This window comes from Ursus maritimus, unplaced genomic scaffold, assembly GCF_017311325.1.
Source record: "Ursus maritimus isolate PB19 unplaced genomic scaffold, ASM1731132v1 scaffold_11, whole genome shotgun sequence".
NCBI classification, from domain to species: domain Eukaryota; kingdom Metazoa; phylum Chordata; class Mammalia; order Carnivora; family Ursidae; genus Ursus; species Ursus maritimus.
Genome location: NW_024423453.1, coordinates 69,702,686 through 69,726,825, shown reverse-complemented (window position 1 = coordinate 69,726,825; position 24,140 = coordinate 69,702,686). Strand labels below are relative to the sequence as shown.

Genomic DNA, 24,140 nt, shown 5'->3' with positions numbered 1-24,140 from the left:
AGCTTGGGATGACTTTAAGAAACAGGAGGCAGTCTTAAAAGGCAGGTAGATGCAATGCTGCAAGAGTTTACTAGGAGCCACTTTGCACCTGACTGACAGACCAGTCTCTAAAGACCTCCCAGGCATATCAGCCCTGAGAAAAATGTGCTGAAGGTGCCTCAGAAAGGCTCAATTCTGATGACTACTCATGTCTTCATCAGTCCAGGGCAGGGTGGCTTTAAGCCTCTTTGTGAGAATAAGAAAAGGAACAAATTTTGCTCTCTGTGTTTCCAGTGAGGGGAAAAATATGTCAGTTAAGCAAGTGTTCTCCCCAACAAAGCAGCCTAGCACGGGACCTTGACTCAGTCTCCCGCACGGTCTACGTCCTCATGTTGCACAGAAGGAGGTGATGCACCATTGATATCGCGCAGGGTGTCTCCAACTCTAGAACTCCACTCCACCCCCACGTGCGCCCTCACCCCCTATCCAGCCATCACAACTGCTCCATAAATGGCATTCGCAGTAACTGTCCCACTCCAGGCCTTAGGAATGCCAACACTTGCTGAACAACACTGTTTGCAAAACCCCGGGCTCTGGGAAAGGATTATTCGTTGTTCCTGATCTCCCTCCAGCCCTAGGCATGTCCCCCCTGCGGGCCCGGACGACCCTCTCCATTGACCACCAGATCCCCTCCTCCGCCCAGTCGGCCCCAAGGGCGGCAGCAGCACCCTGGAGGGAGGTAGTACAACTTCCCGGGACACCCCAACGTCTCCTCTCGCCCCCGTCCGGTTGCTTGGAAATTTGCACTGGACAGTGACGTCACACAGGAAGGCGGGTCCCCAGTGTCCCGCACACCAATGGTGGGGCCGCGGCCGGCCTCTTCTTTTCCAGTGATTGGTGTCTCGGGCCCCTTTGCTCCACCCCAGCCCGCCATGGCGTCAGGCGCCGCAAAACCTGGGAGGTGGTTCCCACTTTAAGAAGTGAAGTTTTTCGCCCCCTCCCCCTCCCTGCCCACCTCCTGCAGCCTCCCGCGCCCCGCGGAGCTGGCGGATGGAGCTGCGCTGCGGCGGCGTAGGGAGCCAGGCTGTGGGGCGCAGGATGGATGGGGACAGCCGAGATGGCGGCGGCGGCTGCAAGGACGCCGGGTCGGAGGACTATGAGAACCTGCCGACCAGCGCCTCCTTATCCACCCACATGACAGCCGGAGCGATGGCCGGGATCCTGGAGCACTCGGTCATGTACCCGGTAGACTCAGTGAAGGTGAGGCTCGAGGATACTTTAGGGATGGAGCGAGCGGAGAGGAGAGCCCGCGCGCGTACGTTTGCATCCCGCGCAAGGGCAGCCTGGGGGCGCCCCAGAAACCACCTCTCCTCCCGGCTTGCGGCGGGCGTGGGGCGTGGGGCGCGCGCACCCACGGCTCTCGCCGCGAAGGCGCGCCGAGCTGCTCCTTCCGCCGCGCGCCTGGGCCCCGGGGGCGTCCTAGCCCACGGAGGTGCTCCGGCCGGCACGCACCGCCGCTCCCACCGCCTTCCCAATCCAGGCTGCTGGCGGCGCTGCGGCGGGGAGAAAGAACGGCGAGCGCCCCGGTCTCGGTGGTGGCGGCAGGGTGCCCGGGGAGGCGATCGGTGCAGCTTTTTGCACAGTCTTTACCACGTCTGCCAGCGATCCGCGGGCTCGGGGTTCCAGCCCTTCGCGAGCTCCCGCTGGCGCCCCAGTGTCCGAGCCGCGGCGAGGAAGGCGTCCTCGGTCTGTGCAGGGTGGCCACGGCTGCCCACACGTGCGCAGTTTCCGAGGGAGCTTGCCGCCGGGAAGCGCTAACCACGCTAGCTAGCGCCGAGAAACGTGGCCCTGGCTCCGCCGCGCGCCCTCCGGCCCGGGTGTGTGGCTTCGGCTCCCCGGGTCTCTGGGGAGGCGTAGGAGTGGCAGGGGCTTTGCGGTTCTTGGCAGCTCTCTTGGGAATACCGGTTCAGCTACGCCCTACGTGATCCCCTGTTCTCAGGATTTCTGCACCTCTTTCCCCATAAGTTCGGGCGGCCGAGCAGCCTAGAGGTAGGGCTCTAGGGCTCTAGGGCTCTCACCCTAGTGAGCCCTGCAGTGACATTTGCCTTCTCTTTTTGTTGCAGGGAGGAGGGCAGGCAAGGAGAGCATGTGCTATACAGCTCTTTCTGTGGGTTGTGTAATAGGCACTCGATTTGCCCGTCCCTTCCCCAGGTAGTTTTACGTGCATTTCTGCAAGGAGGCAGCGTTAGCCAGGCAGATTTTTCCTGTTAGACTGAGAGCTGCCTCCTGTCCGCCTGTTGAGGATACTGAATGGCAGGAAGGTAATGCTGGTATTGACATTTTGCACTTCTGTAGGCATAACTCATGGCATTCATCCAGTAACCCGGGGATTAACAGATGAAGAAACTGAGGCAAAGAGCCATGAACTGCCTCACCTGCTCAGGCTCACACTCCACCTGTTCCTCTGACTCCAGCCCAAGAGTGCTTGGGGACCTCTCTGGGTGGCAGCTCTCCTGACGGGCAGGGCCCACAGAGCTCCCCCACCGGCAGCTGTACCTTGTTGCTGATGTGGGCCCCACATGCGAGGTGTGAAGACCAGAATGTCTAAGTCAGGGTTTTCCCTGCCCTGGGCAGCTCTCTGGGAGCTGGCAGTCAGTGGACAGACAGGAATCCAGTGAGAGAAAGCATGGGCATTTGCAGTTAGGTGAGGCCCAAGCCTTTGATGGTGCTGCTGGGCCTGAGGCATCACCTCTTCGGACCGTCCAGCATCCCCAGGGGGAATTAAGGGAATGGTCTTCGCTGCCAGGGTTATGGAGGGCATGGGGGAGATCTTGCCTCGTAGGTTTTCACAGCTTCTCCAGGAAAGACCCTGGACAGATACCAGGTGGCATTTGTATAGGAAAGAATGCGTCACATGTAATAAAATTTCCCATATTTGAAGCTGTTGTGTCCAGTGCCTTGGACAGAGTGTGGGGAAAGTTAGGCGCAGGGAGATGTTATTCGAGTAGGCACCAGACCCACAGGGTGGCAGAGATGAACGTTCCATTGGGGAACTATGCCACATCTGAGGTTTTGCTGAGTGTGGTTCAGAGCATCACTATAGCTTATCTTTAGGATTAGATGTAATTAGTCATGCCTTTTCAACTCCCTGTGTCAGCCTAGAGAGGTATTCGTCTTATATGTTTAAATTGTGTGTTCTGTGTTTAGTTTCTTCCCTGCCCCTCCTTCTGCCCCGTAGACGTCCTATGTTTTAAACCAGGTGTCACTGTGTACTTAGTATTACTTTACATAGCAGTTTTCACCTGTGGATAGGTATCAGGGCGTGTGCGGTAGATGGAGCTGGTCTGGCTGCCCCAGACAACTCACTCACCCTATGGGGCTTGACTATAAAATGAAGGCCCCAGTTAGCTAATTAGTAAGGGCTTCTTCCGTTTTTAAGCATGCAGGTGTGGTTTTAAAGCCCTTGGTTTTTCACTACAACGTTCTCGGAAGGGTATAGCAAGGATTATTCTTTTCGTTTTTCAGCTGAGACAGAAGGCACAGAGAGAGAGAGTGAAGTGGTGTGAGCCCTGTTGCGTGATCCCAGGGAGGCTGCAGCCGAGTGCCACGGTCTGCCAAGATCAGCACAGTTGGCTGTCATGACATATCAGGGATGCATCCATGCTTCAGTCATGGAAATGCTTCACTTGGGGAAACCTCGACTGTGTTCTTCTTAAATATTTTGGGTGATGGAGACTGTGAGTAATGGAGTAAGGAGCCCTGGGTTAGGTTTCCAGCTCTGCCCCTAACTTGCTTCGTGCCTTAGGCATTGTTCTGTGCCTTAGTTTTGTGCCTGTAAAATGGGGGCTACAGGCCAGTTCAGTATTTCTCCCCGTTCTTAACCTGTCTCCCTTTCTACATACACAGAACACCCATTGTCCTCTTTTATGATACCTGAAATTCCACGGAATTTTTACAGTTGAAGCCATGTCAGTGTAAATTGTATGTTGGAAAAAACTTTGTCTCTGATTTTATATGGCACACATTTTGAACTTTGAATATGTGAGGTTAAGTGAGAGTATCAGGTGGTCGTGCTTTCCCCGGTTTTTCCATCCTAAGTGGTGTGGGCCATGGAAGTCAGTGCTGGTCACGTTGACCACTGAGCCAGACGAGCTCCTTGCTTTTGTGGTCATAGGGGCAGAAAGCCAACCTTACTAATGCTTAAAATTATTATGTTAAATATGCTTTCCCATGAAGTCCCATCCTACCCCCCCAGTGTCACTTTAATTACCTGTGTTTTTCAAACTGTGGGTTGTGACCCATTAATGGCATCAACATTTTAAGAAAGATTAGTCTCTCTAATGGTGAGAGTACAAAATACAAGTGTGTGTGGCATACAGTAAAAAGTGTTGCTTGGTGAAATTGTTTGGGTTGTGTGTGTGTGTGTGTGTGTGTGTCCCCTGAATGGCTGTGTAAAATCCCCTTCTAATGAGGGTTATGGCCAAAAACATATGAAGGATACTGAACCTGACGATCACAAGCTCCAGCAGTCTGTGATTATTAAAGGGTCATTTGGAAGACCTTCGGCAACTTTTCTGCTCTTTCCTGTGCCTCCTTCTCTCACTTAGTCCCTGGGGGTGGAGTGTGAGTGCTTTCTAATCCATAAAGGGCCAGGCCAGCGGGACCTCCTGTCAGTTCCCAGGAACTGTATGGTCTGCGTGGTACCAAGGAAGGGAGCATGGGGGCTCCGCAGAGCGTTCGCCAACCAGTAGTAATTCTTCGTTCCTTTCCAACTGGGGCTTTGCAGCAGGTTTTCCATGATTCTCTAGCCGGTGCTCCAGAGTGGCAAGTGGCGTGGTCGCCTAGGCCAGCACGTGGGGTGGCTGCGAGAAACCGTGGTCGGGAGTGCTCAAGACCGTGGGGAGAATGCCAGGTGGGTGGAGGAGGAAATTCCAACCAGATTAGGCACACCACTCTAGACCATGCTGAATCCCGTGGTGGTGAAAGCGGGGGGCAAAAGGAAACAGGAAAGATTTGAAGCGAGGGAACTTCCGCTGACCCTTTCTCGGCCCTTCCCTTTGCTTCTCAGGGAAATGCCGTCTTTAACTGTGCTGGGAGAAGCCCTCCTTCCCAGCCGGGTGCAGTCCCTGGGGAGCAGTGGACAGTGTGGGGGTTGAGGCTCAGTCTTCCCGAGCCTCAGCCCTCTCTCGAGGAGCCGGTGGGCGCTGAGCCAGTTGGAAACCTTGGTTGGCCTCAGGGGTTTCTGTAGCTGGCCTTGCTGAGCTTTGAGCAGCAGTGAGCTTGGAGGCAGGTGCCAGGACAGCTCAGCATTCCTCAACTTCTGAGTTTGCTCCTTGGGGTCCCAGAAATGCAGGCCGGCTGGTAGGAAGGGTGAAGGCAGCCGCCAGAGTCCCCTCCCACCCACTGCAGTGTTTTCAAAACCAAGTACAGTTCAGTAGATGCCATTCAGCTTCAAAAGGGCGTGAAATCCCAAATTGCCCGAGTTCTTGCAAGAAAATTATAGTGATTTTTCTGTCTCTCTTCTCCTGTCTTGTCTTCCTCAGGTTCCTCCCTTCCCTTTTTTTCTGTCCTTAAGTGGGTGATGCTTTTCTAAAAGGTGCATTGGAAGGGACATGGAGTCCAGAAAGGCATACTCTTGAACTCGTGTCTTTTTCTTTGCCTTGTGACGGGCCCTGCAGATGCCGACAGCAGATGCCCACAGCTCGGATCTGCACCTCGCGGGCCTGCCGCTGGAGGAGGGGGCAGACCTTCCCCAGCCCCCTCTGCCTGGAAGTGGGGGAGGGGCAGGCTGGGCCAGGGCTTGAGGGGGCACCCCTAGGATTCTAGTGGACAGGGAAGGCGCCCTCACCTCTTCAGTAGGGAGAGGCGATTGGACCTGAATGGGGGATTTGCCTGACTGCATCTTTAAAGCGCGCAGGGGTGTGTGCATGTCACACAGGAGAGGGCATTGCTCTGGGGAGTGTGTGTGTCCCGTATCTTCTGCATTTCTTTTGGGCATGTTTTAACTACCTTCGGGCATCTCATTCAGGAGAGCTTTTGTCCCATCTGCTCTTCGGAGCAATGACCGACTGTAGTCCACTTTCCCTTTTTGATGGGCATGGGTTTCTGACCCCCTTCCAACTTCAGGAGGGCTGCCTTCCCCAACCCACTGGATGAACTAGCTTCTGTGTTGAATGAGGCCTTTGGCAGTCTGTCTTAAACCCCAGAACATTCTGGCTCTCTTCATATTTCTCCTCGTACCCAACATTTCCTTCTCAGAGAATTTTCCTTTTCTTTTTTTAATCCTCAGTGAGCCCTCTGGCCCCCTCAGTGCTGGCTGCAGACACGCCTGTACAATCATGCAGTTTGCAGGAGCTCTTGGGCAGGGGCGGGCATTGTGAACCCTGGGCCTGCCCGTCCCCTCCCTGCCTCCACCTTGAATGTTCAGGGCTGACGTTTTCCATAGGGGAATGTATCTAATCACTTTGTCTTTCACTCTGCACCTCCCCTCAAGCTCTTTCTGAGCCGCATGTCTCACCCTCAGAGAACTATGTTGGGGAGAGTCAGATCCCTAGTCTGACTTACTGGTTGGGGCAGAACCGCTTAGCTTTTCTGAGTTGTAATTGCTTTGTCTGTAAACTGCGGATACTAATTTTCTCTCTGGTTTCTGTCTCCTGACCTAGCTTTCCATTGCTTTCTTCTTCCCTTATTTTTCCTCACACCCCGCGGAAGTTCCTTGGAACAAGCTCCCTTCTATCTGCACCGAATGTTCCTTCTGCCTCCCTGTCGTGATAGAAATCCAGCTCTTCTCCCGAGGCCACTCCTTCCTGGAAGCCTCTCAAGTGTAAGATTCCTGTCCGCTTAAGCCCGGGCACCTCTGGGGCTCCTGCCCTCTCACCGTGACTGACCAGCGTCTTAGCCTCCCCTCTTCGTTGGAGGCTCCAGTCCTTCCTCTTCTCTCTCTCTCATTTGCTCATCTCCGCCTCCAGGCTGACGTACGCTGAGGGGCAGGAGGCAGAGTGGTGAGGAGCAGGGACCCTTGAGCCAGACCCAGACCGCAGGACTGGGTCCTGGCTCCACTTAGTGTGACCTTGGGCAGGTCCCCCCTCACTCCAGTCTTCTCTCTGGGCCCCGTTTCCTGCTGGTGAAAAGGGGAAAGTGGCCGTGAGGGTTAAGTCCCTAAGCACTGATGGCAGAGCCTGCTGCATACTGGGTACTCTCTGGGGCTCAGTGCTCCCCTTCATCTCTGTCATCGTCAGCAGCTTAGTTTTGCAGCTACTTTCCCCCGTTCTCTCCGGGCGTTGGCATCTGGCGCACAGACTGCTTCCACCACGAGTAAATCCCGTAATCACTCTGAGGACATCCCCTCCTGCCTGGGCACCACCCGACTAACATCCAAACCCCTGTGTTCTTTATGCCCCTCAGGTTGATGACCTGTAACTCCACGGGGCCTTGTCCGAACCCAGAACTTTTCTGCCTCTGAGATCTTGAATCTAGATGTGTCAGCCTGGCCCCACTGGGCTAGGCCTCAGCCTGTCCCTGTCTTCCTCGTCCAGACGGGAGCCTGTGGGGACCTCTCTTTCCCTGCCTCGCTGGTCTGCCCAAACCCCAGTCCTGGATGACCCATCACCCTGTCGGGCAGTCAGGTCCTTCTGGAGAAGAATCACGTGTTTACTTCCACTGGTGCCCTGTGTGCCCCTGCCTCTGGGACCCTCAGCCTGTCCTTCTGTGTGTTCTGGTCAGTCTGTTTCCACCCTCCTCAGCAGCTGCTCTGGACCATGCTCTTGCTTCCCAAACTCCCATCCTCCTCTTTCTCAGCCCCTGCGTGGCGTCTTGCTCCCTAGTTCATAGAGAAACCAGGACCCCAGTCAAGCTCACGGTCCTGTCACTGTCCTTCCAACCAGTGTGCTGTTCCCCGCCTTCCCACTGTTATAAGGTAAGAGGGTCCGTCCTTTGTCAAACGTGAGTCAGTGGACCTGGGGAAAGGTGGTGTTGGGAACCACCCACGCGTTTCTGTCCTGCCTCTGTACCGGGGCGTGTGAGTGACCTCTCTCAGCTCAGCGTCCTTGTCTGCAGAGTGCGGATGATAACACCAGGCCCTACCTTATAGGGCTGTTGAAAGAATTGGATGAGGCATCCCCCGTAAAGCTGTGGCTGCAGTGTGTGCTGCCCGAGGGTGCGATAAATGGTCACTGTGGTAGTTATTTTGGTCATCTCTCTCGTGAGTAACTCGGTTTCAGTATCTTTAGCCTTCCCCTGACCAGTAATTCCTTCTTAAAAGCATTTCTACAGTCCACACTTGTCCCATCTTAAACAAACGCCGGACATCTCACCTTGACCCCATGTGCCCCAAGGGTTTTAAAATAACAAGTATTAGGAAAGGATCATTGACACCTGGTCTCTGCTTTTTCACCTTGTCCGCCCCCCACCCCTCACCAGCCAGGCCTTTGGCTTTGTGTCCACTACTCTGCTGGAAACCTCACGGAGGCTGCTAGTGATCTCCTTGCTAATAAACTCGGTCATTGTTTTCCTGGCCCCTCTGCTGGTCTTCCTTAGAAGTCAGCCTGCCACCCTCTCTTCTCCCCTCCGTTTCTGCCTGGGTCCCGGTAACTCTCAGATGGCAGATTGGTGTCTCTGGTCCGGTCTTTCTGGGAGCCGGGCTGTTACCTCACAGACATGTCGTAGATGTGGCTGCCTCGGTGTCCAGGACGTCCAGTGTAGACATCCCTGGGTCCTCTCCAACCTGGGCCCCCTCCCTCAGAAACTTTTTTAGAAAAGATTTTATTGATTTGTTCGAGAGAGCATGCACAAGCAGAGGAGAGGGGCAGAGGGAGAGGGAGAAGCAGACTCTCCGCAGAGCAGGGAGCCGATGTGGGATTTGATCCCAACACCCTGAGATCATGACCTGAGCTGAAGGCAGATGCTTCACCGACTGAGCCACCCAGGCGCCCCTCCCTCAGAAACTTGGTGATCCTCTTCAGCCTTTCTCCCCCCTCTGCCCATCCTCCCCCCCCCCACTCCCCCTATGTTTTCAAGACCTTTCCATTGGTACATCTGTAGTAGGTTCTTGCCTTTGTTCTTCTCCCTCCCACATCTGCCACCTTGGTTTCGGGGACTCACTGTCTCCTTTGCATTGATGGCACCCCTAACCACCCGAGTCGCAACTGAGTACACCCTCCTTCCCCTGGTCCCCACTTCCCTGTTGCCTGACCCTGCTGTTTTTCTCCACAGCCCGGTGTTACCTTCTGACACACAGTGCCATTTACTTGTATTTATTACTTATATTCTTTGTCTATTTTATTCGTATTTAGACTATTATTTATGTTATTTGTGGTCTGTCTCCCCTTATTTGAATGTAAGTTCCCAGTGGGCAGTTTGCTCTTTTGTTCTCTGGTATGTTTCCATTGCCAGAAACCATACCTGGCACATAGTAGGTGCTCAGTTAAGGATTTGTTGAATGAATTACTGTAAATCATTCATAGCTGGTCCTGTTCGCACTCACCCCTGAGCCCTGCAGCTTCGGGCAGGTGCAGCTTTCTCTTTTTAAATAGAGAAGAGTCACAGTGCCCACCCTGCCCACCTTTCAGGTCTAGTTACTACATCTAGAAAGAAAATGCAGCCAGGTTTGCAATGAACTCTATTTAAACAGTGAACATAATTTAAAAAGTATAAAGCTCTCTGCAGGGGCCAGGTCATGGTTTTATCCAACTGGGAACCTGTTAAAAGGTAAGGTTAGCTGATTGGAATAGAAAATCCAGCCTGTTCTCCACGTGCAGCAGAGCCCATGCCAGGGGCTGAGGACCAGCCCCATCTTCTGCATCTCCTATCAGGTGGTCTCTCCACCTCATATGCCCCTAGCGGTCCCCGTTGCCTACAGAGTAAAGCCTGAACCTTGAGCAGTGTGCGGAGACCCAGACCTTCTCCCCTCTGACTTGTCCAAGACAGATAGAGGTGTTCTGTGAATAGTGGTTAAATGAATGTAGGCACAGCTGTTTAAAGAGATTGGGGGGGAGGGCGCCTGGGTGGCTCATTTGGTTGGGCGTCTGACTCTTGATTTTGGCTTGGGTGGTGACCTCAGGGTTGTGGTATCAGGCCGCCCGTCAGGCTCCATGCTCAGCAGGAGTCTGCTTGAGTTTCTCTCCCTCTGTCCCCACCGCAACCCCTTTGTGTGCATGCCCTCTCTCACTCTCTTTCTAAAATAAATAAATAAATAAATAAATCTCTCTAAAAAAAAAGAAGAAGAGATGTGGGGGAAAATAAGTACTTTGACACATGCTATGAAACAAAAGCTAGTTTTAATTTTTTGGTGTGTGTTGTTTTGCATCCATGTGTACGTTGCCCAGTAGAGCGACTTTCTCAGCCCTTTTGTTTGTCCTTTTTTTGCAGTAGAATTCGCAAGCCACAGCTATATCCCAATGAGGCTGTTAATTCATCTGGCCACCCACTTCATTCCACGCTTACTGAGCGCCTTCCCTGCTAGTCTCTGTGCTAGACACCGGGCAGCAAAAATAAGTCCTGGCCCCAGAGCATTGCTCCCTATAATTAGATCCTGAGCTAAGGTGGCAGGACTGGTGCCCTTTGAGGGGAGGAATGGCCCAACTTGGTATTTGCTTTCAAATGGGCACAAAGTCTGGGGTGTCTGGACTCTGGAGTGCTCAGGCTGCCATCTTGCAGGTCCGGAGTCTGCCCGGGGAGTGTCATTCTGGCTTTTCTTACTGTGCAGTCTTGAGTTGGCTCCTTCCCCTGCAGGAGACAGTGGCCCTCAGTTGTCATACCCGCCCCCCACCCCCCGATCCTTATCCTCACCCCTGAGGTTGTTAGTCATTCTGGAAGCTGAACTTGGCTCCCAGAAGGTGCCTCTGAAAACATCCTCCACCCTACGAGTAACCCCAGACAGTCGGGAAGGGCCGTTGTCTGGTCACCAAGAGGTGTTACGGTTTCACATTCATGCTTTCTCTCTAAAGAGAAAACAAAACATGTTGAAATAGAAATCCCAGCAGCAGCTTGGCTGAAGCAAGAGTTGCATAACAGCTTTAAGAAACGTCTGGCCATTGTTGGGTCAAGCGGGGGGCTGCAGCTTCGTGTCTCTGAGAGGACTTCCTCTGGGGCCTCTGGATCCATTGGACGCGTCCAGCTAGAGACCCAGAAAGTGGCGGCACCCTCAGGTCTGGCTGGCAAAAGCCCCTGCCCTGGTTGCTCATTGTCGTGACAGCTTTGGTTCCCTGGCACGGCCATAAAGGCTCCATTTGAGATGCTCCTGTGGGCAGGGGCTGGGGAGGGCTGTGTGTGCTGGAGTGGAGGCCCATCGGCCCTATGAAGCTAAGTCCTGGTCGTGTCATGGACCAGCTTTGAAACCTTGGCCAAGTTACTTCTCTAGGCAAGGCTGGTGTCTCCTTGTCTCACAGACTACTAGTCTTCTAGACTAACATCATCTGCTTACCCACTTGACGGGGCTGTTGAGAAGCTCAGGTGGGATCACGTTTGTGGGCGGCTTTTGTAAAGCCGGACAAGCCCAGATAATGACAGATCGTATCGGAGGCAATATGCTTAATGATTAAGAGGAAAGGGGTGTGGGTTCACAGCACAGGGTCTGGGGCCAGACTGCCTGGGGACGGTGCCTAGACAAGCTGCTGACACCTCCCTCTGCCTAGTTTTCGTCATCTGTAAAACGGGGATAATCACGGTACCCACCTCAGAGTGTTGCTATGAGAATTAATGACGATGCACCTTGAATGTTAAGCACAGCGTCAGGTACCTGGTAAGCGTTCGGTTAACTTTAGCTCCTATGTCATTCCTGAAAGCGTTATTACTTGAACACCTGTTTATGCTTGTATGTTGCTTTTGCACTTGCGTATTGCACTATTTTTGTATTGTTCTCACCTGCATTCTGTCATTGGATTCTCTTAGCTCGCCTTTGAAGGTGGGAAAAAGCATGTGCTGTTTCTCATTTCACAGATGAGAAAACCGAACTTCAGAAGAGTGTGATGCTGTGGAAGTCGGGCATTTCCTGTTACTCCAGAGCCAAAGGGGGACAGTGAGGAAGGAAGCAGGTGGGAGCAAGCCAGTGAGGTGCTGGGGAGTAGACTCACATGTTAACAGCAGCAGAGCCCCCGAGCTGGGTTCTGAGACGAGTTGATGCGGCCCCAGCTGCATTCTTGGGACGGAGGAACTGCAGTTAAGGGGGCGCCAGCAGCGACTCGAAGTCCAGCGTGGAACGCGGGGCTCTAACGTATAAGCAGGAGTTCTTTGGTCAGCTACTCCAGTACAGAGGGCAAGGGGATGATGACAGATGGTTGTTGCTGTAGGTAATTTTGGCTCTGTCTGGCTTCTCTCTCTGGAGCGACTTGCAGCTGCTGTGGCCCCTTCTCATGTCAGCAGGGAGTTGAAACATGGGGCTCAATATAGTGATTTGAATTTGGTCTGGCCTGAGAATCCTTTTCCAAATCCCAAGATCAAGACGACCTGTTGGGAAGAGTACCACATCATTGTTCCTTGGTCTGCTAGGGCAGCCGTTGCCTTCACTCACACAGGGAAGAGTAGCAGTGACCATCTTGCCTCCCTTTCACCTCTGCTTACTGCCTCTAGAAGAAAATCGAGCCAGGCTTGCAGCAAACAAACCTTTCTACTGAGTGTTGTTTTCTTTTTTTTTAAGATTTTATTTATTTCAGAGAGAGAGGCAGAGAAAGAGCATGAGCAGGGGGACAGGGCAGAGGGAGAAGCAGACTCCCTGCTGAGCCCAACGTGGGGCTCGATCCCAGGACCTTGGGATCATGACCTGAGGTGAAGGCAGACACTTAACTGACTGAGCCACCCAGGTGTCTCAAACCTTCCTACCGTTTAAAAAGTATAAAGCTCTCCCTCCGCAGGTGCCAGGTCATGGTATTTATTATCAAACGGGAATCCTGTTAAAGGGGTAAGGTTAGCTCATTGGAATGGAACATCCAGGCTCTATTTCCAGCCTCTGTGGGATTCGCTGCATGGCCTCGGGCACTTCACCTCTCTCCTTACAGGGTGTCTCCCATCTGTTGAGTAAAGACCGGGGTGGCCCCCCTGCTCCCACCTCGTTCGCTGGGTTATACTCGGAGCATGCTCAGAAACACATTCAAAATTGATCAGGTGTGGCTGCTGAGATGAAGGCTTGTGAATGACGAGCCTCGGGCAGGGAGGACAGTGGGGTGCCCGGGGCAGTTAGGGCCCCGTTCATCTCTGGGGGTCAGCATTTTATAAACTCACTTTTACTTTTTAAGTGAGCCTGCCCCTTGAGTGCCGGGCATATGAGGCTGGGGGTTTTCCCACCATGGTCCCTCCTGTCTCGGTTTTTCTTGTTTTCTCACAACTGCTGTCATAGAAAAGTAAACGGGGAAGGAGGTAGGACACAGACGTCTTTGTCTTGAGGTCCTCCGGCCCTTGTTTCCGCCTGCTGCCCGCTTTGAGGGTTTTGTTGGCGCCTTGCTTGCCTCGGGCCTGGCAGGAGGTGCGGAAGGTGGTGGGTGGACACGGGCAGCCCGCAGGAAGCTTGCCAGCCAGGCCTGCTCAGGACAGGAACGCCCCGGCTACTGCCTCTGACTTGCCGTGGAATAGGGGATGTCCCAAGGGTGTCCCAGGGCTGTCACGAGCCTGGATTAAAGGAGCAGGGTGGTTAGCCGATGAGCAGTGCTAAGAAGTCAGACCAGAGCAGGGGAGCCTTTCCAAAGGAGAGATGTTGGGGGGGGGTGTACATATGTGTGACGGGGGGGGGGGGCGGACCCAGGGCGTGTCTTCAACTGAAGAACCAAGTCAGTCTCTTTCCTTAGTCACTGTCTCCATGGCTTATTTGCTAAATGTGGGCTTGTGTTAGCCTGATTCATGGAACAGTGGGAGAGTTGAAAGGCATTTGCAACAATGCAACTTCATCTGCTGGACTTCACTGAACGGCTAAATTAAGTAAGAAGTGAGGACATATGGAGAATGACTGTGTGTGCTGGGCACCAGGGAGCCAGAAGCCTCGACACCTGGGAGGTCTGTCCCCACAGAAGTCCCCGTGTGGCAGGGAGGACAGATAGATTGATGAATCCTTCCTGTAGTGGGTGTTGAGCCTGTCCTCAGGGAACCTGCCCCTCATCCGGGGGGGTCAGGAAAGGGGGCCTCCAGGAGTTCTCTCAGTATCTGTATCTAGACCACAGGGGATGCAGATGTTAGAACAAAGCCACGCCACTCGCTCTGTCCCCTAGGCCGTCACGTCCTGTCCCCGAGGTGCCTGGCCATAAGCAGGACACCTACACCCCTCTGACACTCTGCTTTTGGGGCTCTGCTCTGAGCCTTCTAACTGCAGAATCCACAGAGAAAGTTCTTGTGGTTTGAGGTCACCACACACTGGGGCCTCCACGTGGGACCTGCCCCCGGTTCTGAAGTTCTCTCGCCCTCTTTCCTGAAATTTCTTCTTTTTCTTTGTCATGTTCTGGGGTTTTAGTTCCCTATCTGGCTACCAAGTGACAGCCTGGTGGGTTTCCCTCCCTGAGTGGGACCTTTCTCTGCAGCGCTAAAGACCAGAGGAAGGTGGGAACAAGGAGGGACTCAGGCTGTCATGTCAAAGGCATTTCTGCTCATAATTGGCTCGTAATTAATGGGTGGCATTAGTGTCAATGCCAGCAGCAGCAGCAGCCAGATAAGTGGCTAAAAATTAAATACCGTCATGTGACTTGGGGAGGTTTAGGGTTTGCCTGAGTGACCTTTCCTGGCACAGGTCATAGTTTGTAGGGTTACGAGGGAGAGACTTGACAAACAGTGTAGGTGACTAGTGTGCTTTCCAGAGGTTGGAGGCTGATCTGTAGTACCGGGACCTGTTCCTGACACATACGAATGTTGTTCCTTTTTGCTTTTTAAAGGCCACTGTGGAGCTGGACGCCTTTCCCTGTCCTCTCTTCCCTGTCAGCCTGTCTGGCTTTGGTGGAGCCTCCTGGAAAATGCAGAGAGTACAGTTCCCCCGGGCTTGTCCCATCCGCCTGCGGCAGTTTTGATGAGAGCCTGAAGCCAGGCTCTTGAGGAATGTTCCCCCTGGTGTCTGCATTAGTCCAGGGTTCAGATGGAAGTTCCTGGAACTCGCAGCTTTTGGAAACCGAGTCCTGTTTCTCTAAAAGGCCGGTCCGGTGACATGGGCAAGAATCGGCTGACCCCAGGCCAGCCCTCTGCTTCTGTGTCTGCGGATTCCCCTGGCACAGGAGGCCTTTGTTACCAAATCTGTTTGCTGAGTGTTTTGAAGGAGGACGTGTGTGGGCCTTTTCAGTGTTGTTAGACAATGCTGAGCTGTTACCCAGCAGAGATGGTCCGGGTGGAAGCCAAGATTTGAGCTGGTTGAAGTTCTGCTATAGGAAGTACCCTATCAGGACAAGAAGCTACAAGTGACACGGTTAAAATCCTACATAGTGTGTGAGACTTGAGAGCTTGCTTTTAATGTGATTGTGTTTCAGGGTTTTTTCCCCCTTATATCTTGGCTTCTCAGACAATAAACTGAATTAATGTACGCGTATTTATGCAGTCCAGGAAGGAAGGAGCGTTAAGTGAACTTTCTTCACAGGTGACTGCAAATTTATAGTTAGCACCCAGAGCTTTAAGAATGTCCGCTTCCAAAGTGACTTTTCATCACAAAAACAATGCAATAACAATAAGGAATATATTGACAAGTTGGTAGGACACTTAGTTCCTTCTGTGCTTCCAAAAGAATCTTTCGCGTTTCGGAAGGAGGTAGAGAGGGAGCTGGCCCTGGCGTCGTCCTGATGGGGGGTACCCATCGGGACAGTTTCAGGTGGAAGCAGGTACCGGTTCTCCCTGGACTTAGCGCTGTTCCTCCACAGCTTCTGAGGCCGGCGGTTGATGCTCTCCCTGACCTTGGGTAAGAATTCTCATCTTAAACTTCCCTAGAGTGTCTCTTTCAAGGGTCTTCTGTATTTTCTGATAATCCAGGCACAAGAAAGTTTCTGAAATTCTCTTTCATACCCTAAGAACTGAAAGTCACTACAAAGCTGGACTTTTACCAGAAACTGCTTTAAATTGGAAACAGATTTCTGATCTCTGAGCAGCCCGTTTTTAAGGGACAGGGAGAACCTTTGTCAACCCAGAACTTGAGCACAGAGGGAAGGGAACAAACTAAGGGAAAGCAAGGCAAAAGCAGATTCTTTCTGTACATCTGTGCACGTGACATTAGCATTCACCTTTTATTTTTTTATTTTATTTTATTTTATTTTTAGCAGTTGCCTTTTAGAGTGAATTGTGATTAGCTTAAGATGACCAGAGGCTCACCAACCGAGTGACTCTGAGAAAAGCACTTCACTTGTGCGAGTCTCAGTTTCTCCATCTGTAAAATGGCAAGATTGAACCCAAACTAAATGATCTCTTAGGAAGTTTCCAGTTCGAAAATTTCCACCTTTATTTCCATGGGGCATTATAACTTTTGGACATCCTCTTCTGACTTTGAATGTATAGACTTAGAGGCACTTCTGTTTGGAGGAGGACGCTGGAAGACCCCTGCCCTGGAATTTCTACCAGGGGGATAAGGCACAGGGAGAGGAGCCAGCTGCCAATGTACCATTTGGGGGTCCCTGCATCCCAGAGTGCCTGCTAGTCCTTACTAGACTACTAGAAATTATAGTCTGTTTAATTTACTTGAAACCTCCAACTACAATGCTTAAAGACTGCAAACCATTCATTCAGGCAATTCCAGAAATGCTGAATGGCCCCACCCTGGAATCAAGGGGAGCCATGTAGCAAGCAGATGCTTCTGGAAGGCCCTGTTTATAACTCTGACTCCTTCCTGCCGGGGACCTTTTACAAGTTCACTACCAGGAAGCTGAGTCATTGAGGGGTCAGCTGGCATGGCCAAGGTCAGGCAGCGTTGCCAGCAGCACAGATGGGTTAGTCCAGATGACCCGAGTGTTTGGGGGAGCGTTGGGAATGACAGGGTGGGGGGGGGGGCTCCTCACTTGGAAGGCTCTTGGGCGTGTCCCCTCACAGTGATGGGAGCACCACTTCTCCCCATGGTTTGTGCTTCCGTTTAGGTTTCACAGTGAGAAACGTTCTCCTCTGTTCTTTACCTCCTTTCTTCCCCCCCTTCCTCATTCTCTGTTCCCACCTCCAAGGCTGGAGGTCACGACCAAACAGACTGAAGGGTGAAATGATCCTTGTTGCTGCCGTGGTTTTCAGGGCTCACCATGGGCTCAGCTCCCGGTGCTCTGCAGGCCGGTGACACCAGCCTTCTCGAGGCCTCTGGTTTCTTCCCACCTACCTGTGCCCCAGGTAGTCCCTGTGTCCTAAGCTCTACTTGCCCAACTCCCCCAGGCTTCAGAGTCCCTTCCAGGACCCCTCCTTGCCTTTGCTCTCCTCACACCTTCCCCTTCTCCTTTGCTTCAGGGCCCTTAGACTTTGTCATTTTTTTATTTGTATGGTTTTTGGTTTACTCTCACTGTCCTTATAAGACAGCAGACCCCTTGAAGGCAAGGACTCAGCCCCAGAACCCCATGGGCACATTGATGACGTTTGTGCAGTAGGGAGAAAAACCCCGCTGTTTGACCATGCCAGTCTCCCGCTCTCGGTTCTGGAAACCCTTCTCGTCAGACGGCCTCAGTTTAAATCCTTTAAAGCTCTTGTTTCCAGGACAAAAGTTTTAGTCAGCATGAGAGCTCACCCATGATTGTAGGTCCCTGCCATTCCCTTGGGCATCCAGTAAAACTTAAATATGACCTCCCCAAAAGCTTGTGAAACAATTTGTACATGCAGACATTTGTACGTGTAAGTGGATCCCGGAGGCTGAGAGGCGAATCTTTGGGATGTTTCCTTTGGTGCTTTTCCCTTGAAAAATACCCCGAGAACATCAGCATGGAGTTTCTGGTATTTTTGTCTTCTTTCTCTGTTCCTGGCTGGTGTGCAAGGTGTGTGAAGAAAGGGGGAGAATGTCCTCTCCAGCTGTGACCTGACCCCACCTGCACATAAATCAGCCAGCATTATGGAAATAATTGGATCTTAGCATTTGTGGGGAATCTGGCTTCAGTAACATCTGGGAAATTTACCCTGAACCCCTACTTAGACGTCTAGCATACACTGAACTCTGGAGCCCAGCTCTGATGGGGTTTCCATGCCCGGCTACTCCCCTGTGTGGGAAGCCCCAGAAAATGGTGAGGCGCATTGTGCTGCTGGACACAGCTAGTGGGTAGCCTTTGGGGGAGCAAGCAGCAAGGAGACAGCTATTTGGCAAGGGGAGTGCATGCGGGGTTTCAAGGGCCTGCTTTGTGTATGCCTGTGGGTGAAATTCTGTGTACCCGAGTCCTTAACCATCAGTTACTGAGCGTGTCTGTTCTGTGAAGCACCGTGTCCCCTCCTTCGTGTCCTCAGACTTCATGGGAAGACAGGCATGCAGACGCGTCACCTGATAATAATTATAAGTAGAGGAATGAGCAAGAGAAGGCTGGCAACAGGGCTAGTCTTTTCTTCCTGTGGATAATAGGCTAATAGTGGGGCATGCGTTAGAAGGCGTGGCCTCCATGAAGGGTGTGGGAGCTGGGGTTGCAGAAGCCGGCAGGACCACACTTGACTTGAGAACAGTGCGCGGGGCTTCGGAGGTGCCCGGCTGCCTGGGCCCGTCTGCGACGGATTCCAGGAGGGCTGTCACTCACAGCGCTCAGGACGCCCCCTCCGCTCCCTGGCTCTGATGGCTGTCACCCAGTCTGTCACATACTAACACTTGGCTGGGTTTTGACAGCTCCCTCCGTGCCCGAGCAGTTGGGGTACTGATCCCTGGGATAATATCTTTTGGGGTGGCACAGGCCAGTGGGCACTGGGCAGGGAAGTGGCGCCTTATTGAGGCTGAGGGCCAGCCTGCGGGAAAGGACGAGATTCAAACTCTGCATCTTAGCCACTTCTGCCTTCCGGGAAAGCTTTGCCTTCTGTCCGAGAGCCCCTGGGCTGACCTTCCAGGTGCTTCCTTCCAAGGCAGGCTCTGGAGCCAGGAATACTGCTGTGTCTAGGGGATCGCGCTGTGCATTCGAGACCCCTGGCTGTCTTCACCAAAAACAAACACACACAAACAAAACTGCTATCTCAGATGTTAGCGGAAGTCTAGGGAACTATTTGATTGTGACAGGATTTCAGATGATGAAGAGCGTGTGGAATGAGCTATGGATTATGGTAAAATACATATAAAATTTACCATTGTGACTTTTTTTCTTTTTTTCTCATTTTCATTAAGTTTTTAATTTTAATTCCAGTGTAGTTAATGTACAGCGTTATATTAGTTTCAAGTGTACAGGACCATCTTAACTTTTAAAGATTTTATTCATTTATTTTGAGAGAGAGGAGAGACAGAGAGCACAGCAGGGAGCCTGATGTGGGACCCGATTCCAGGACCCTGAGATCATGATCTGAGCCGAACCCAGACGCTTAACCGACTGAGGCACCCAGGCGCCCCCATCTTAACATTTTCAAGTGTGTTGTTCAGTAGTGCTGAGGACATGCACATTGTGCAACCACTCTGCAGAACTCCTTCATCTTCTTAGAGTGAAACTGTCCCCATTAAACAACCACGCCCCTTCCCCCCACCCCTGCAGCCCCTCGCAACCCCCATTCCACGTTCTGTCCCTGAATTTGTGATCTAGGTGCCTCATGGAAGTGAAGTCATACAGTATTTGTCTTTTCATGACTGGCTTATCACATCGTGTGCTCCGGGTTCGTACACGTTGTGGCCTCTGTCAGAACCTTCTTTCTTTGTAAGGCTGAGTAATAATAATGTGTGATAGACCACATTCTGTTTGTCCATCCACCCACGAATGGACACTTGGGTTGCTTCCACCTCTTGGCTAGTGTGAATAATGCTGCTGCGAACATGGGTGTGCAAATATCCCTTTGGGACCCTGCTTTCAATGTTTTTGTTATAAATCAGAAGTGGGATTGCTGGATCATACGGTAATTCTGTTTTTAAATTTTTTTTTGGTAACCACTGTACTGTTCCCATAGGGGGCTGTACCATTCTGCATTCCCACTGACAGTACACAAGGCTTCCAGTATCTCCTGGATTCCTCTCCTCTCCTCCCCTCCGTTCCCCTCTTCTCTCCTCTCCTCCTTCCTCCCTTTTAAATACAGGTGTTTTTTAAAGCTTCAAGTAGGCCTGATGTATAGTAATGTAGAAATATAGGTTTATCTCCCCCAAATAAGACACAACCGACACACATTTGTTTTTCAAAGGATTCTTTACCAGTTTCATAGGTTTAGACCGTACGAGGCCAAAAAGGACCTCCTTAGAGACATCAGTATTAACTCCATTGACCCATTTGACAGATATTTGCAATTATAACAGATCCATGAACAAAATAGAAGAAATCTCCCGTCTATTCCGGTGTTTACCTGCCAGTCGAAACCCATATTGATGCCCAGCTAGGCTAGATTGCTCCGAGGTCCTCAGGGATTTGAGGGCAGCGCTGGCCTGGAGTCTGGGTCTTCTCACTCTTGGAACAGGGCTCTGTCCTTTCGATCATACTCACGTTTAGGTGCACATTTTGGGGGGACTGCCCCTGTTTGGGAAAGTGAGACACACTTGGTGGAAACATCCGTGCCCTGCAGCACCATGTGGATTGATCCCCCCAAGTCCGAGGGACCTGCAAGCCTGCCCACACCCACGGTGGGGGCCCAGGTCCTACAGGGTGACCGTGGAGCCCAGGACCGGGGCAGAACCCACCGAGGACTGCCCGTGCCCAGTGCTGTAGCTCCTCTTGGCCCCAGCTGGCTATTTCTCTACAGTTCAGAGAGGAGCCAGTCCTTGAGCACGGGGAGGGCCCTTTCCACGGTGGTGACCTCGAGGGAATGGACTGCAGTCCACAGTGTCAGGGAACCTTGGGACTTTAGCCCTGGTTAAAGGTTTCCAGAACCGTCCTTGCGCTGAGCAGCCAGGCCCAGCGAGCCAGCTTTCCGGGGCACTGTCATCTTGGACCTTCTGCGCTGTGTAAACTGACACTGATGATTTTCCCTCTACCTTTCCGGCTACCCAAGTTCCCTCAGTTACGTAATTGGGATTAATGTAAGCAGTCAGGTCCGTTCATTTAGAAATTGAGAGCCCAGTAGGGTGAATGCGGGAGTGGGGCCGGTGGGAGGGACAGAGGCCCTCGTGAGTGCTGTGGGCAAATCCCCTGGCTTTTCTGGGCCTCGGTTTCTCTTCTGTTAAGAGACAGCAGAACCACAGCCTGTCGTGAGGGTGACTCAGGTAGTCTGGTCTCAGTGTGTGGTCATGGTGGGGGGCGGGGTGTTGCTCCCAACCAGGGCTGATCTCCTCCGAGGGAATGAGAGTTTTATGAAGGAATTAGAGTAAAAGTTACATCTTCCTAGGAATTTGCTGTTTATCCAACAAACAAACAAATAAAACGCCACACACGCCAGACCCCAGGCAAAGGGCTTGTCATTCATTGTTTCCTTTAATCCTCACAGAGATGCTAGGAGGTAGGTGCTGTTATGATCCCCCATTCACATATAAGGGAACAGGCTCAGAGAGATTGAATCACTTGCCAAAGGTGCAAAGGTGTGAGGAGGAAGCAGGCGGGGGCGTGGTTTAGACCCAGGCGGGGCCCTCGAGCCTGCAGCGCTGGCCCTTGTGGGTCTGGAATCCCGTGGAAACAAGAAGGCCACCTTGCTTTGTTCAGCCTCTTTCTGATCAGAGGGGGTGGGGGGTGCGTGTCACTCCTGTCCCTACTTTGTGAGGTTAGAGGAACTGGGGCATGGAGTCCTCAACACCAGGGCCCCTTGGCTGGCCGCTTCCTTCTGGGAACCTGGGTGCGTGTGGTTTATGGGCTATCCTACTCTGTAGTCCGACGTTCAGACCTGTAATGAGATCATTTGTGCCAAACAGCCATTTATCAGCAAGCAGGAGGAAAAGCCCCACACCTTCCCGGCAAGATTAAGCTAGTTTTGCTGGTGGTTCTTAATAAGATTTCAGAGCCATTTTATTAACATAGGTGGTGGTTTAGGGAACATGCTGGAGCCCTGACAAAAATAATGACAAAGGTGATAGACATGTGTTGAGCACCTCCTGTCCTGTGCCAGGTGACCCACGTGCTGAGAAGTTTTCTTGTGTATCCGTTGCAGAAAGCACGCGAGGGAGGGGTTTTCGCAGATGAGGGAACTGCCGTTCAGAGAAGTTGAGTAACTTCCCCCAAGCGGATACAGCTGAAAAACAGAATAGGACTTCGACTGCGAGGGGGTTGAGGACAGGGGACGTCTTTGTGTCCTCAGGTCCTAATCACAGAGTCAGGCCTAGAGTAGTGGAAGCCCACCGTGTAATTTTTGATTGAACGGATGAACTTCAAACCCTAGGGACCATCTGAGCATCAGGCTGGTGGGTGGTTGAACAAGACGTCTTTGAGATTCCACAGTTGGGATTTTCAGCAAAAGGCTGAAGGATGGTCAGCAGGGCAGGGTCTGGAAGTTGGAGTGCTGGCCAGTCCTGGCACAGTGGTGACCAGCTCTGGGAGCTTGGGCAAGTCACGGAACTATTTCCTCTTTAGAGAAGACAAAGTGGAGGTTGGGGGCTTGATGGGTGGCAGAACGCTGAAATCAAACAAAAGCCCGTAGGAGCCCCAACGTGCCAAACCATGACAGCAGAGCCGCCAGGGCTGAAGGTAGGGAGCGGAGCCTGGAATGGTCATGTGGAGAATCAGTGCCTGGGTCCTGTTCTTCTGCACGCAGGTAATCCCGGTGCCTTGGGGTGGCGTCATGTGCTGCTAGGGTATTTCCGTGTGGATTCTTGCATTAAATTTGTTCTTTGATGTGGTGTTGCGATGCCTCAGCAAGTTTACCTATGTGCAAGGAAAATAAAACACTTTTGAGAATGAGGTATTTCTTCAGTTCTGCCCCTGACATCTTGTCCTTACTTGTAGGTGGGGCGTTTTATAAGCCAATGACATAGACAAGGCTGCTGAGTCAGGGGAGGCCCTGGCGAGGCCAGGATCTCTCAGTGAATTAAATTCTTTCCCGAAAGCAGCCTGAACTTTGGAATATTCAGTCCTAGCCTTTGAATACTGTGGGAGTGCCAGGCTTCATCCATCAGCATGCCTCTCCTGCCCACGACCCTGGTGGGCAAATGGCTCCAGCTCTTTTTGAGGAGAGAGAATGGGTTTGTACTGAACGAGCCACTATTACCCAGTTCCACTTGGGACCCGTGGCCCGGCTGCTGGCCAGCCATGCGAAACAGTGAAGCTCTGTGACCTCCATGTGATTGGGCTCATGACTCTGTAAGTACCCTGCTTGCAGCGTGGACATAGATCCCTTAGGAGCTTTGTGGTCCAAAACCAGTGAGGATTTTGGGAACTTTGACGTAGTTAGGGCTACTCCCTCTTCAGAAAGGTCGGGTACATACGGGGTGATATACATATCACTTAGCGTTGTAGGAGAATCAGAGCACATCAGAGACAGGAAGGAAGTTGAGGTCACCTGTGATCCCTCACTGTCCACCCCCTAGCAGGAGGTTGGGTGGCCTCCTGGTTCAGAGCATGGCTCTGGAGCCAGTATGCCTGGCTTCCAGTCTGTGTGTACTCTATGAACTCGGGAGCTAGTTCCTTCTCCCTTCTGTGCCTCCCTTCTGTGCCTCAGTTTCCTTGTTTGTAAGATTGGGATAATTAGTTGCTAGTATGACTGTTTTATTGTTATAATTATTTTGTGAATAGAAGCATTGGGGCTCAGAGAAGCAAGCTGGCTTGCTTAAGGCCACACAATCCTTAATACTAGATGTGGGACTAGAATCCGGGACCTGTGCTAGAGCCAGAGGAGGTGGATAGGAGTGACCGGAGGTTCAGGCCTCCCCTCCAGGCCAGTGTTGTTCTTCCCCTCTCGCATCTCCCAGTGGGTCACCAGTCCCATCCATGTACTCAGAACCCTGTTACCTGGAATCTTGGGAATTTTAGCACCTCTGGAGCAGCATTTAATCCTTTGGGCCAACCACAAACTGGCTGTTGTCAGTATGTCCTGGGTATGTTGGGTCTGAGCCAGGCACGGATTCTTTCATCCCTGCCTCGGTCTGCTGGAGAATCTTCTAGAGAAGGGGAGGAGTGACCAGGCTTAGCTTGTAGGATAAAGGGATGTGGAAATGTGCTTTGAGCCGTAGCAGGGTGGCGAGCTGCTGCCCGTGGGTGCGGGGTAGTGGCACAGTGGCCTTGCTCGTGGCCACAGCTTTGTAGAGA

The 24,140-nt window shown here is 52.3% G+C and overlaps 1 protein-coding gene across 4 annotated transcripts in view; it reads left to right on the top strand.

Moving 5' to 3' along the window:
• The first annotated feature begins 900 nt into the window (after window positions 1–900).
• Window positions 901–24,140, top strand: part of SLC25A37 (solute carrier family 25 member 37) — a 39,113-nt gene continuing 15,873 nt past the window's right edge. The window contains exon 1 of one of the 4 annotated variants that reach the window (XM_040626495.1): window positions 901–1,239. In XM_040626495.1, coding sequence (XP_040482429.1) covers window positions 1,030–1,239 — 210 coding nt within the window. In that variant the 5' untranslated portion in view covers window positions 901–1,029. Of the gene's footprint in view, window positions 1,240–11,100; window positions 11,124–22,109; window positions 23,196–24,140 lie in introns of those variants that run through there. The other 3 variants (XM_008702067.2, XM_040626496.1, XM_008702066.2) reach the window with 3 other exon arrangements.